Below are 12,143 nucleotides of genomic sequence, written 5' to 3'. Positions count from 1 at the left end.
AATACATATATTTTAAACATGGTATACAACACATAAATGATATGATAGAACGTTTGACAGATGAGTAATTATTGTATTCATCATTAAAGTTGTTTTGAAAAAGGGATATTTTGAAATCAGTGTATCAGTGATTATGCAATGAGAGCAGATGCGTGCCTTAAGAGACATGATCTTCTACAATTAACAAAAAAATCAAAGCTTTTTGAGCGATTTAGTGGAGGGGCTAAGACATGGTCTTTATTAATCACATAATAAAGGTTCAAGTAAATTGTATTAATACCTCGGCATGCAAAAAATGGATTGCGTTAAAATCGTTATCAATATGATGGCTTCATTCGCCAGTACAGTATTAAAATTCGCACAAAAAACGGGTGTTACACGCAAGCCAATGATTAAATTTTAAAACCATTTATAGTATGTTTATAAAAGTGCACGACAAACCTACATGATGGTTGAATCAGTTTATTTGTACCCTGCGTGTTTGGCTAGCGTATCATCTACTGCCCCCACAAACATTCAAACTATTCACTATGAACACCATAAAAGCACCTAACAAGAATTCTTTCTAATCAGTTTGATTTTTCATTGCGCCTGAGCTAGAAAATATACTAGCTTACCACAGAAATACGCCGTATGCACCTCAGAGAGCTTGGAAGCGCCCTACGAGTTAGGATAGACTATCCACTACCATCTCATGAGCTCAAATACTCATACCAACGCCCCAAAGAGATACAGTATATGCGCCCCAGAAAATCTGAAAGCGCCCGGCAAGTTAGGATAGACTATTCGCATAACGCCCCATGAGCATACTACCTACCCGTTAGCTCAACATACTCATACTACTGACCCATAGAGCCTGAAAACGCCCTGCAACTTAGGATAGATTATTACCGCCTCATAAGCTTAAATACTCATTTATATGCGCCCCAAAGATACTGAAACCGGTTGAAAGCGCCTTGTAAGTTTGGAAAGTTTTTTGCCCACCTATCTAATTGCCAGACGAGCCATGGGAATATCATACTACCTCTCTAGCGAGTGTGGAAGTGCTCTGCAATATATGGGAAATTCATACTAGCGCCCAATACAGTCTCGGAATGCCGTGCGAACTATGAGAATATCGGACTTGCGCCCTAGGTAGTTTAAGAGAGCCCTGCGACCTATGCGAATATCAAACTGATGCCCGAGAGACTCTGAGAGTGCCCTGCGAGCAATATGAATATCATGCTGGCGTCCCATATAGTCATATTAGCGCACTGTGAGCTATGAGAAGCACCCCAGCGAGTGCGGAAGCGCTCTCCGAGCTATGAGAATATCATACTAGTACTCCAGAGAATCTTACAGCGCCCTACGAACTATGAGAATATTAGACTAGCGCCCTAGTGAGTTTATGAGCGCCCTGCGAACTATGTGAAAATGTTAAAAGCACTCGAGAGAATCTAAGAGCGCCCTGCAATCCATGAGAATATTAAACTAGCGCCCCAGAGAATTTGTAAGCGCCCTGTAAACTAAGAGAACATCAGACTAGTAACCTAGACAGTTTGAATGCGCCCTGCGAGCTATGGGAATATCATACTAGCGTCCCAGAGAATCGAAGAGCGCCCAGCGAGATATGTGAAAATCAAACTACCGCCCCATAGTCTCGGAGCGCCGTACGAACTATGAGAATATCGGACTTGCGCCCTAGGGAGTTAAAGAGAGCCCTGCGACCTATGCGAATATTAAACTGGTGCCCGAGAGCAATGTGAATATCATGCTGGCGCCTCATAGGGTCATATTAGCACCATAGGGAGCTTTAGAGCGCCCTGTAAGCTATGAGAAGCACCACAGCGAGTGCGGTAGCGCTCTCCGAGCTATGGAAATATCATATTAACGCTCCTGAGAATCTTGGAGCGCCCTGCGAACTATGAGAATAGCAAACTAGCGCCCCAGCGAGTTTGAGAGCGCCCTGCGAACTACGTGAATATCGTAAAAGCGTTTGAGAGAATCTAAGAGCGCCCTGCGAACGATGAGAATATAAGACTGGTCCCCTAGAGATTTTCAGATTGCCCTGCGAGCTATGGCCCGAGAGACTCTGAGAGCGCCCTGTGAGCAATGTGAATATCATATTGGCGCCCCATAGAGTCATATTAGCGCCCTGCGAGTTATGAGAAGCACCCCAGCGAGTGCGGAAGCGCTCTCCGAGCTATGGGAATATCATACTAGCGCTCTAGAAAATCTTAGAGTCTCGGAGCGCCGTGCGAACTATGAGAATATCGGACTTGCGCCCTAGGCAGTTTAAGACAGCCCTGCTACCTATGCGAATATCAAACTGATGCCCGAGATACTATGAGAGCGCCCTGTGGCGCCCCATAGTGTCATATTAGCGCCCTGTGAGCTGTGAAAAGCACCCTATCGAGTGCGGAAGCGCTCTCCGAGCTATGGGAATATTATACTAGCGCTCCAGAGAATCTTAGAGCGCCCTACGAACTATGAGAATATTAGAATAGCGAGTTTGAGAGCGCCCTGCGCACTATGTGAATATCGTAAAAGCGCTCGAGAGAATCTAAGAGCGCCCTGCAATCTATGAGAATATTAGACTAGCGCCCCAGAGAATTTGTAAGCGCCCGGCAAATTAAGATAACATCAGACTAGTAACCTAGAGAGTTTTGTGAATATCATCTTAGCGCCCTGAAGAGCTTGAGAGCGCCCTGTGAGCTATGATACTACGTATCACACTGAGGCCCTAGCGAGCATGGAAGCACTCTTCGCACTATGGGAATATGATACTGGTACCCCAGAGAATCTGAGAGTACCCTACGAACTATGGGAATGTCAGATTAGCGCCCTAGCGAGTTTGGGAGCGCCCAGCGAGCTATGGAAATATTATACTGGCGCCAGAGAGAATCTGAGAGCGCCATGCGAGCAATGGGAATATCATACTAGCGCCCCATAGAGCCATACTAACGCCCTAGAGAGTTTGAAATCGGCCTGGAGCTATGAGAATATTAAACTAGCGCCCTAGTAAGTTTTGGAGTGCCATGCGAGCTAAGGGGAATATCGTACTGGCGCCTCAGAGAATCCGAGAGCGCACTGCGAACTATAGGAATATTAGATTAACGCCCCAAAGAAGCTGTGAGCGCCCTGCGAACTATGAAAATATCGAACTACCGCCTGAAGAGTTTGGGCGCGCCCTGCGAGCTATTGGAATATCATACTGACGCTCGAGAGAATCTGAGAGCGCCCTGCGAGCTATGGGAATACCATACTAGCTCCCCATACAGTTATACTAGCGCCCTAGAGAGCTATGAGAATATCGAACTAGCACCCTAGTGAGTTTGAGAGTGTTTATGCTAGCGCTCCAGAAAATTCGTGAGCGCCCTGCAAACTAAGAGAATATCGAACTAGCGCCCAAGAGAGTTCGAGAGCGTCCTGCGAGCTATGGGAATATCATGTTGGCGCTCGAGAGAATCTGAGAGCGCCTCGCGAGCTATGTTAATATTTTATTAGCGCCCCATAGTCATATTAGCGCCCTAGAAAGCTTGAAATCGATCTGCGAGCTATGAGAATATTATACTAGCGCCCCAGCGACCAAGGATGCGCTCTCCGAGTATCATATAGCGCCCCAGAGAGTCCGAAAGCGAGCTATGGGAATTTCATACCTGCGCCAGAGAGAATCTGAGAGCGCCCTGCGGACGATGAGAGTTTCATAATATCCTAGAGAGTTTGAGAGCGCCCTGCGAGGAATATCATGCTGGTGCTCAAGGGATTCTGAGAGCGCCCTGCGAGCTCTGTGAATATCATACTAGCGCCCTGAAGAGCTTGAGAGCGCCTTGTGAGCTATGATATTATATATCATACTGGGGCCCTAGCGAGTATGAAAGCATTCTCCGAGCTATGGGAATATCATACTAGCACCCCAGAGAATCTGAAAGCGCCCTACGAACTATGAGAATGTCAGATTAGCGCCCTGCGAGCTATGGAAATATCATACTGGCGCCAGAGAGAATCTGAGAGCGCCCTGCAAGCGATGGGAATATATGGCTACCCTAGAGAGATTGAGAGCGCCCAGCGTGCTATGGGAATGTTATGCTGGCGCTCTAGAGAATCTGAGAGCGCCCTGCGAGCTATGTGAATATCATACTTGCGCCCCATAGAGTCATACTAGCGCCCTGGAGAGACTGAGAGCGCCCAGCGAGCTATGAGAATATCATAATAGCACCCCAGCGAGTGTGGAAGCGCTCTCCGAGCTATGTGGATATCACAATAGCACCCCATAGAGTCTCGGAGCGCCCTGCGAGGTTTAAAAATGACAAACTAGTGCCCCTGCGAGTGTGAGAGCACCCTGCGAATATCATACTGGCGCCCCATAGAGTCATATTAGCGCCCTGTGAGCTGTGAAAAGCACCCCAGCGAGTGCGGAAGCGCTCTCCGAGCTATGGGAATATTATGCTAGCGTTCCAGAGAATCTTAGAGCGCCCTACGAACTATGAGAATATTAGACTAGCGCCCTAGTAAGTTTGAGAGCGCCTTGCGAATTATGTGAATATCGTAAAAGCGCTCGAGAGAATCTAAGAGCGCCCTGCAATCTATGAGAATATTAAACTAGCGCCCCAGAGAATTTGTAAGCGCCCGGCAAATTAAGATAACATATTAGAGAGTTTTGTGAATATCATACTAGCACCCTGAAGAGCTTGAGAGCGCCCTGCGAGTCTGATAGCACCCTGCGAGCTATCGGAATATCATACTAGCGTCCTATGAGTTTTGCAAATATCATATTGGCGCCCCAGAGAGTGTGGAAGCGCCCTTCAAGCGATAAGAACATCAGACTATCGTCCGAGAGAATCTGAGAGCGCCTTGCGTGACTTGTAAGTATCAAACTAATGTTGAAACGCTCTGCGAGGAGTGGGAATACCATACTAGTGCTTTCAAGTATCTGAGAGTATCCTATGAGCATATCATACCAGTGCCCCATACAGTCTGGGATCGCCATGTGAGTTATGAAAATATCATACTAGTGCGGCAGGTTTGACAATACCCTACGAGTTTGAATAGATACACAAAATTCCAATTAGCTGGGATCATTAAATTTGCCTTCCAGAATGATAAGGCCAACGGAATTTTTTTTTGGCTCAAGAATTTTTTTTTTTCGGTTCCAGGAGCTGGTTAGTCATCGACTAACCGTGACTAACCGCAACTACAGCACTGACTGGGGTATAAATATACCACACGCGTTTGATCGCAATTTTCCCAGGTAAAAATGCAAACAAAAGAAATGTATAATACATCATTTTCTTCGTTTTTCAATTAAGTTAAACGATTATATAATACTGATTGTTACTTACGTAGTGAAACAACCAGTGTTTAAACTGGTATTGTCACGAGTCACATTTGTACTGACAGGACGAAACATGACGAAACACTAACAGCAACCGTACACTGGGGTACAAATGTACCCCACGCCAACTTTGACACCTGCTTCCACGAAAGTTATAAGCAAACTGGCTCTATCACATTTTCCTACTCTTACTAGGAACTCTAAATTGAATTACAATGATTAGAGTCCCAGGTCGGTAAATGATGAATTCTCGTCTTCACACGGCTCCAACGAAGGCATGGGGTACATTTGTACCCCAGTGCAACGTTCTAGGGTTTTGATCTGCTATATTAGATATAAAAATAGCGGTGGCTATAAAATTTCCTTTCACTTTCGATTTTTGGGCAGTTTTCCATACCAAACATACCCATATTTCAAACTTTCTGATGATAAATCATTATGAAAATGTCGCAATATTGAGTTAAGGAACGCCATTTATGACAACGAACATATTTGAACAGAAAGATGTTTGAAGACATTTTTTTCAATTACCGAAAAGATACCTTATATTATACCCAAAAGAAATTTGTTTAGAATTCGTAATAAAAATACCAGCAGCACTAGCATAGCCGATAAACATCAACCCGAATACACAACCGAAGTTTGGTTTCGTTATTTCGTTTCGTGTTTCCTTCCCATACTCGTGCACCGGTAATCGAAAACCAAAACCAAACCGCGGTGCTGTGTAAACGAAACTCGGTTTGGTTTTCGTGTCTCGTTGAAACACAACCAGCGGTAAGACCGCACACAATGTAAAGGAAACACAAACACGTGTGGAGATTTGGTTTACCGTACCGGTACCCAACCGGTATTGTCCCACCTCTGTGCAGAAGTGGACTATGTTATTTTATAATATTTGGTAAAATCCATAGCGAATATTCGAAAACGTGACGATGTTCTGATGCCTTGTCTGTGTTCTGCTTAAGTGTTTTCCTCAAAGCGAACTTTTTCCAGAACGGCCAAACTTGTGCTAAAGAACTACCATTGCAAATATGCACTAAAGTTTATATATTTCAGAACAATAATGAACTAAAGGAAATGTCGAACAATTTCACATCTTACCACCGACGGTCTGTGCCGATTTCTAGATTCTGAACCCGTTGTGTTATCGTGTGTATGACTGATTCCGGCAGTGACTTCCTGTTTACCATCTTTTGCTGTCCGAATACAGACGTGTGATGAATATTTGATTGTTCTTCAATTCTCCGCTGCTCTGCTTCCTGGATAAACCAGTGTTGGTTGTATGAATCGTTGCTTCGGCTGATTGGTCTAACCGTTGTGGTCCTCTGTGAAGTACATTCCACGTAACTACGTGGTCCTAACGTATGTTTATGGAATGGATAGCTATTCGATTCTGTTGTGTTGATAGCTGTACACGAGTTACTTCCGCAACTAGTTTGGCCTTTTGAATAGTTGATATGTGTACAAGTTTTCGGATGATAAGTGATTTGATTATCGCTTAGTGACATAGTGTTGTCACCCAATTGTCTATAATCCGAATTTGAAATGTTTGGTAAACATTTTGGGTCATCACTGTACAAATTGTACTTATGTGAATGATGTGCTGTGTACTTATGTGAACGAAACGGCTTCGTCGGAGGTACCGGACTTGGGATTGCATTCCTATGCAGCTGATATGAAATATAAAATCAGAAGAAAAAAAATTACTAAGATATATATGTAGTTAAACATTAAAGAATTATGGCGCTGTCAGACATTGAAATGCGTGTAACTTTAGGAGAAAATGAATAGTTTTCTGTAAACCTGAAAGTCTGAAAGCACATAAGTCGCGTTTCGAATATTTATCACGAACATTTAGATTCACTAATAAAATTTCATAAGTTGGGTACATGATAGGGTGTTCGTCACCGAGCTGAACAAAACTCGGATTATAGTGAAACTGTGAAGTAAATGATTAGTAAAATAGTGCTACTGAGTTGTTTCCCCATACAGCTAATTTAACCGAGTCAGTCCTCCAAACCAAAATATTTGACAATATTGAACGAATTCAACCGTTTGAAGTTGTAAAATTTTTGAATCCTTTTAATTGCTTCGTTAGGATTTAGTTCAAAGTGTATTTTGGACACTTCCCTTAAGTTTTGTTAAATAGCATAGCTTTCAGTCTTTCTCCAGACTACTTATATTTTCTACTCAATCTGTGTTTTTCAAGACTAAAACGTTTTTCAAGAATAATTCACCTAAAGCAATATTTAATTCTACTAACATATCTGGATTCTCCCAAAAAGGCCACGTGCTAAATAATAAAAAGAAACGAAAAAAGGAACTTATTTACCTTAAAATCCAATTGATTGTTGCCGTTCATTCGATGTTTTATCCGAATGTGGAGCAGAAGAAATTTGTTTGTAACTTTCCTCGGATGTGTGTCGATTAGAAGAAACACCAATTACCTGCACTGATAACAGTGATAGTCTCCGACTTAAGAGCATGAGCTTTCAACGTTACTTAAGGCTCCTTTTCAGATTGTTCAGATGATTCAGGAGAATGTCGAATTACAGCGGATGAATTGATTGACCACAAACGAGTTCTCCTGTATCTCACATAGAAGTTCTTTTTATTCAATTCGTTTATTTGATGAGGTTCGGTTGCGTTAGCTTAAAGGTGCCATTTTCTCATTGTTTTGCATTTTGAATTTCTTAAAACTATGGGGTTACACATTTCAATATTATTTTGTTTTTATATAATGAAACAAATAAACTTTACAACTAATTTATACATATACAAGAGGGGATAATATAATATTCGTAAGATTAGGGGGACGGGTCATTTTGTGTGTTCTTTGTAAAGCAATGCACTTAATGATTTTTAGAAGGGAGATTGTTGGAGAAATTAATTATTAACTAAGCGGAACAGTTTACAAGCATATTAATTAGGGCTATTTTTAAGTATTGGTACTGTTGGGCATTTCTTAACGAGATTAAATATTGATCAACTAAAACTAGAAGATAGGGAGGCACATAAGTTTTGGGAAGATATTCAATGGTAGGAAGGGGGGGGCGAAGTCCTACATCTGTGTATCAGAAACATGGGAGAGAGGGTGGACAAGGCTGGCAGAGGGGGAGGGGGAGATATAAACTTTAAATTTCCGGCATCGGGAATCAACGACAAGGGTTGCAGATTCGGATGGATGCATCAAATATTGGGACGCCGGGCAATCTTCCTGCAGCCGGCAGGGGCTCCTCCAGACGACTTCGTAGTACGGCTCAGATACGGATCGGCAACACACCGCGTTGCGCGTGTGATGTTGTACTGTAGGTCTCGTGTTGTTAGGTCATTCGACAGATGTTTTGTCTCGTCTTGGAATCGCATAAAACTATCGTTGGGGTACGGTAGGCGGAAGAGGGCACTTCTGGGAATGATACAAATGAGAAATGACGGGGGAAGTTAAATCTGGATATTGATGGTTTTTAAAAAGGTGTATAAAAGGGACATATAGACGAGATCGCGGCTTGCCAGTACATCTCGAACCGGGACATTGGGTGATCTTCCTCGGGCCCGAAGGGAATCGAATAGTTGAGATCTGGCAGAACAGCACTAGGCGCATGCCCAGACAATATGTTCGATCTCGTGATAACCGTTGCCACAAGCGCAGATACCGCTATCCGCGAGCCCAATACGTCTGAGATGAGCGTCCAGTGTGTAGTGATTGGACATGAGCCGAGACATCACGAGAATGAAATCCCGACCCACATCCATCCCCCTGAACCAAGGTTTCGTCGATACCTTAGGGATTATCGAATGTAGCCACCATCCCAGTTCACCATTGCTCCATGAATTTTGCCAACTTTCGAGGGTTCTCTGATGAGTAATACTGAAAAATTCGCTGAAGCTAATTGGTCTTTTATATATGTCACCTTGTAAAGCGCCCGCCTTAGCTAAAGAGTACGCTTCTTCATTACCTGGAATGGAGTAATGCGAGGGAACCCAAACTAAAGCAAGCTTGTACGATCTTACAGACAAAGCACGCACGCGCTTCCAGATTTTCCCCAGAAAATATGGAATGTGCTTTCTAGGTTTCATTGAACTGAGAGCCTCGATTGAGTTGAGACTATCCGAGACAATAAAGTAATGATCGGTGGGCAAAGTATCAATGATCCCAAGCGTATACTGAATAGCAGCAAGTTCTGCAACGTAAACATTGAGTTTGAATGAGGCGGTGAGGTTTTGATTGAATATACTGAAGCCTGTGGAGCCGTCGAGGTTTGACCCGTCAGTGTAAAATATCTTGTTGCAGTCGACTTCTCGAAATTTACTATGAAAGATGCTTGGAATCACTTGCAGACGTATGTGATCCGAGATTTCACGAATCTCGTCTTTCATGGATGTGTCGAAGAATACTGTTGAATCAGAAGCATGAAGGAGATTGACACGGTTGGGATAGTATGAAGAAGGATTGATATTTTGTGCCATGTAATCGAAGTCCAAGGACATAAATCTGGTTTGAGAATTGAGTTCGACAAGCCTTTCGAAATTTGCAATTACTAACGGGTTCAAGATATCGCATCGGATGAGCAATCGATATGAGAGGTCCCAAAATCGATTTTTCAGCGGAAGAACGCCCGCCAGCACCTCTAAACTCATCGTATGTATCGAGTGCATGCAACCCAAAGCAATACACAAACAACAATATTGAATTCGCTCTAGTTTGATGAAATGTATGTTCGCAGCGGAGCGGAAACAGAAACTCCCGTACTCCATCACCGACAATATCGTTGTTTGATGCAGCCTGATCAGGTCTCCTGGGTGGGCACCCCACCATGTTCTGGTTATTGTATGGAGAAAGTTGATCCTTTGTTGGCATTTCTGTTTCAGATACCTAATGTGACATCCCCAGGTACCTTTAGAGTCGAACTAGACCCCGAGATATTTGAAAGTTGAAACCTGAGCAATAGTTTGACCCATTAATTGAAGCTGTAGTTGCACTGGTACACGCTTCCATGAAAATACGACTAGCTCAGTTTTCTCCATGGAGATACCCAGCTGGAGGGCCCAAGCAGACAAATTATCCAAGGTATCTTGCAATGGTCCTTGTAGATGACGGCTTTGGGTCCTGTAATAGAGACCACACCGTCATCTGCAAGCTGCTTAAGCGTGCAGGAATTGACAAGACATTCGTCAATGTCATACACGTAAAAGTTATAGAGAAGAGGGCTTAGACATGAGCCCTGGAGAATGCCCATGTAGCTAAATCGTGGTGTCGATAAATCACCATGTGAAAAATGCATATGTTTTTCAGACAACAAGTTTAGCAAAAAATTGTTTAGAGTCGGTAAAAGACCATGCTGGTGCAGCTTCTTAAAAAGAATTTTGATAGAAACTGAATCAAAAGCCCCTTTATATCTAGGAAAACTGATGCCATCTGCTCTTTTCTAGCATAGGCCATTTGATTTCTGTTGAGAGCAACGCAAGGCAATCGTTCGTCGCTTTGCGGAAATCAAATTGTGTATCTGACAGTAAGCCATTTGCTTCAATCCAATTATCGAGGCGAAACAAGATCATTTTCTGGAACAACTTTCGAATACTGGATAGCATCGCAATCGGTCGATACGAGTTGTGGTCGGAGGCTGGCTTTCCTGGTTTTTGAATGGCGATGACCTTCACTTGCCTCCTGTCATGAGGGAAAATATTACCCTCAAGAAACTTATTAAATAAATTCAACAAGCGTCTCTTGGCAGAGTCTGGCAGATTCTTTAACAAGTTAAAATTGATTCTGTCTGGCGCTGGAGCTTTATTTTTACATGATAAGAGAGCAAATGAGAACTCCACCATCGAAAACGGTATTTCTTTCGCGTTATCGTGAGGGGACGCGGCGGGGTAGGTCTTCTGTGCCGATGCGGAATCCGGACAAACCTTTTTAGCGAAATCGAATATCCAACGGTTTGAATATTCCACGCTCTCGTTAGTACTGTTTCGGTTTCGTAAGCGCCGGGCCGTACTCCAAAGAGTGCTCATCGATGTTTCTCTCGTTAGTCCGTCGACGAACCGGCGCCAGTAGCTTTTTCAGCTTTTATCAAACTCTTCATGCGCGTTTCCGCCATTGCGTACTGTCGGTAGCTAGCTAGCAGCCCGTTGTCCCGGAAGGTCTTATACGCAGCGGCCTTCTCCGCTTCTACAAGTTTGAGCACCATGGATTGGGAGGACGCCCGCGTGACTTCGCGTCTGGTACGCGTTTAGTCTGAGCTTGAATCGCGGTATCGAGAATGAAGCCAGCCAGGAACCCGTATTCTGCCTCCGGAGGAAGTTCTTGTGTCGATACTACTTTTTCAGATATCGCGGACGCGTAGCTCTTCCAATCAATATTTCGTGTGAGGATATACGAAACATTGATTGTATTCGGTGGCCCTGAACCGTTAGGTCTAAGGCGCTCGGACGCGCTGGAGGGGTAGGAATCCGTGTCATTTCACCCGTATTCAAAATGGTCATATTGAAGTTGTCGCAAAGCTCATGGAGTAGGGTAGATCAATTATCGTCATGAAGGCAACCCTATGCCGTACCGTGGGAGTTGAAATCACCTAAAACTAGCCTCGGTGCGGGGAGGAGTTCCACAATATCGTAAAGCCGTCGGTGGCTGACTGAGACTCTAGGGGGAATGTAGGTGGAAGCAATGCAGAGGTCTTTGCCTTTTATTCTTGTTTGGCAAGCGACAACTTCAATACCTGGTGTCGAGGGGAGGTCGATTCGGTTGAAAGAATAGCATTTTTTGATCCCCAAAAGTACTCCTCCGTAAGAGTCTTCTCGATCCAAGGGAATAATGTTAAAATTATGGAAGTGT

The 12,143-nt window shown here is 43.7% G+C and overlaps 1 protein-coding gene across 10 annotated transcripts in view; it reads right to left on the bottom strand.

Annotated features, from left to right (window-relative positions):
• Positions 1-12,143, bottom strand: part of LOC131683134 (uncharacterized) — a 1,279,861-nt gene that overhangs the window by 194,548 nt on the left and 1,073,170 nt on the right. For 9 of the 10 annotated variants that reach the window (XM_058964951.1, XM_058964952.1, XM_058964944.1 and 6 more), the window contains one exon: positions 6,416-6,984. The exons of the other annotated variant lie outside the window; for it this stretch is intronic. In XM_058964951.1, the coding sequence (XP_058820934.1) occupies positions 6,416-6,984 (569 nt within the window). The remainder of the gene's footprint in view (positions 1-6,415; positions 6,985-12,143) is intronic. 10 annotated transcript variants of the gene reach the window in all.

Source organism: Topomyia yanbarensis, chromosome 2 (assembly GCF_030247195.1).
Source record: "Topomyia yanbarensis strain Yona2022 chromosome 2, ASM3024719v1, whole genome shotgun sequence".
NCBI classification, from domain to species: Eukaryota; Metazoa; Arthropoda; class Insecta; order Diptera; family Culicidae; genus Topomyia; species Topomyia yanbarensis.
The sequence above is the reverse complement of the archived record's forward strand: the minus strand, read 5'-3'. Positions and strand labels throughout refer to the sequence as shown.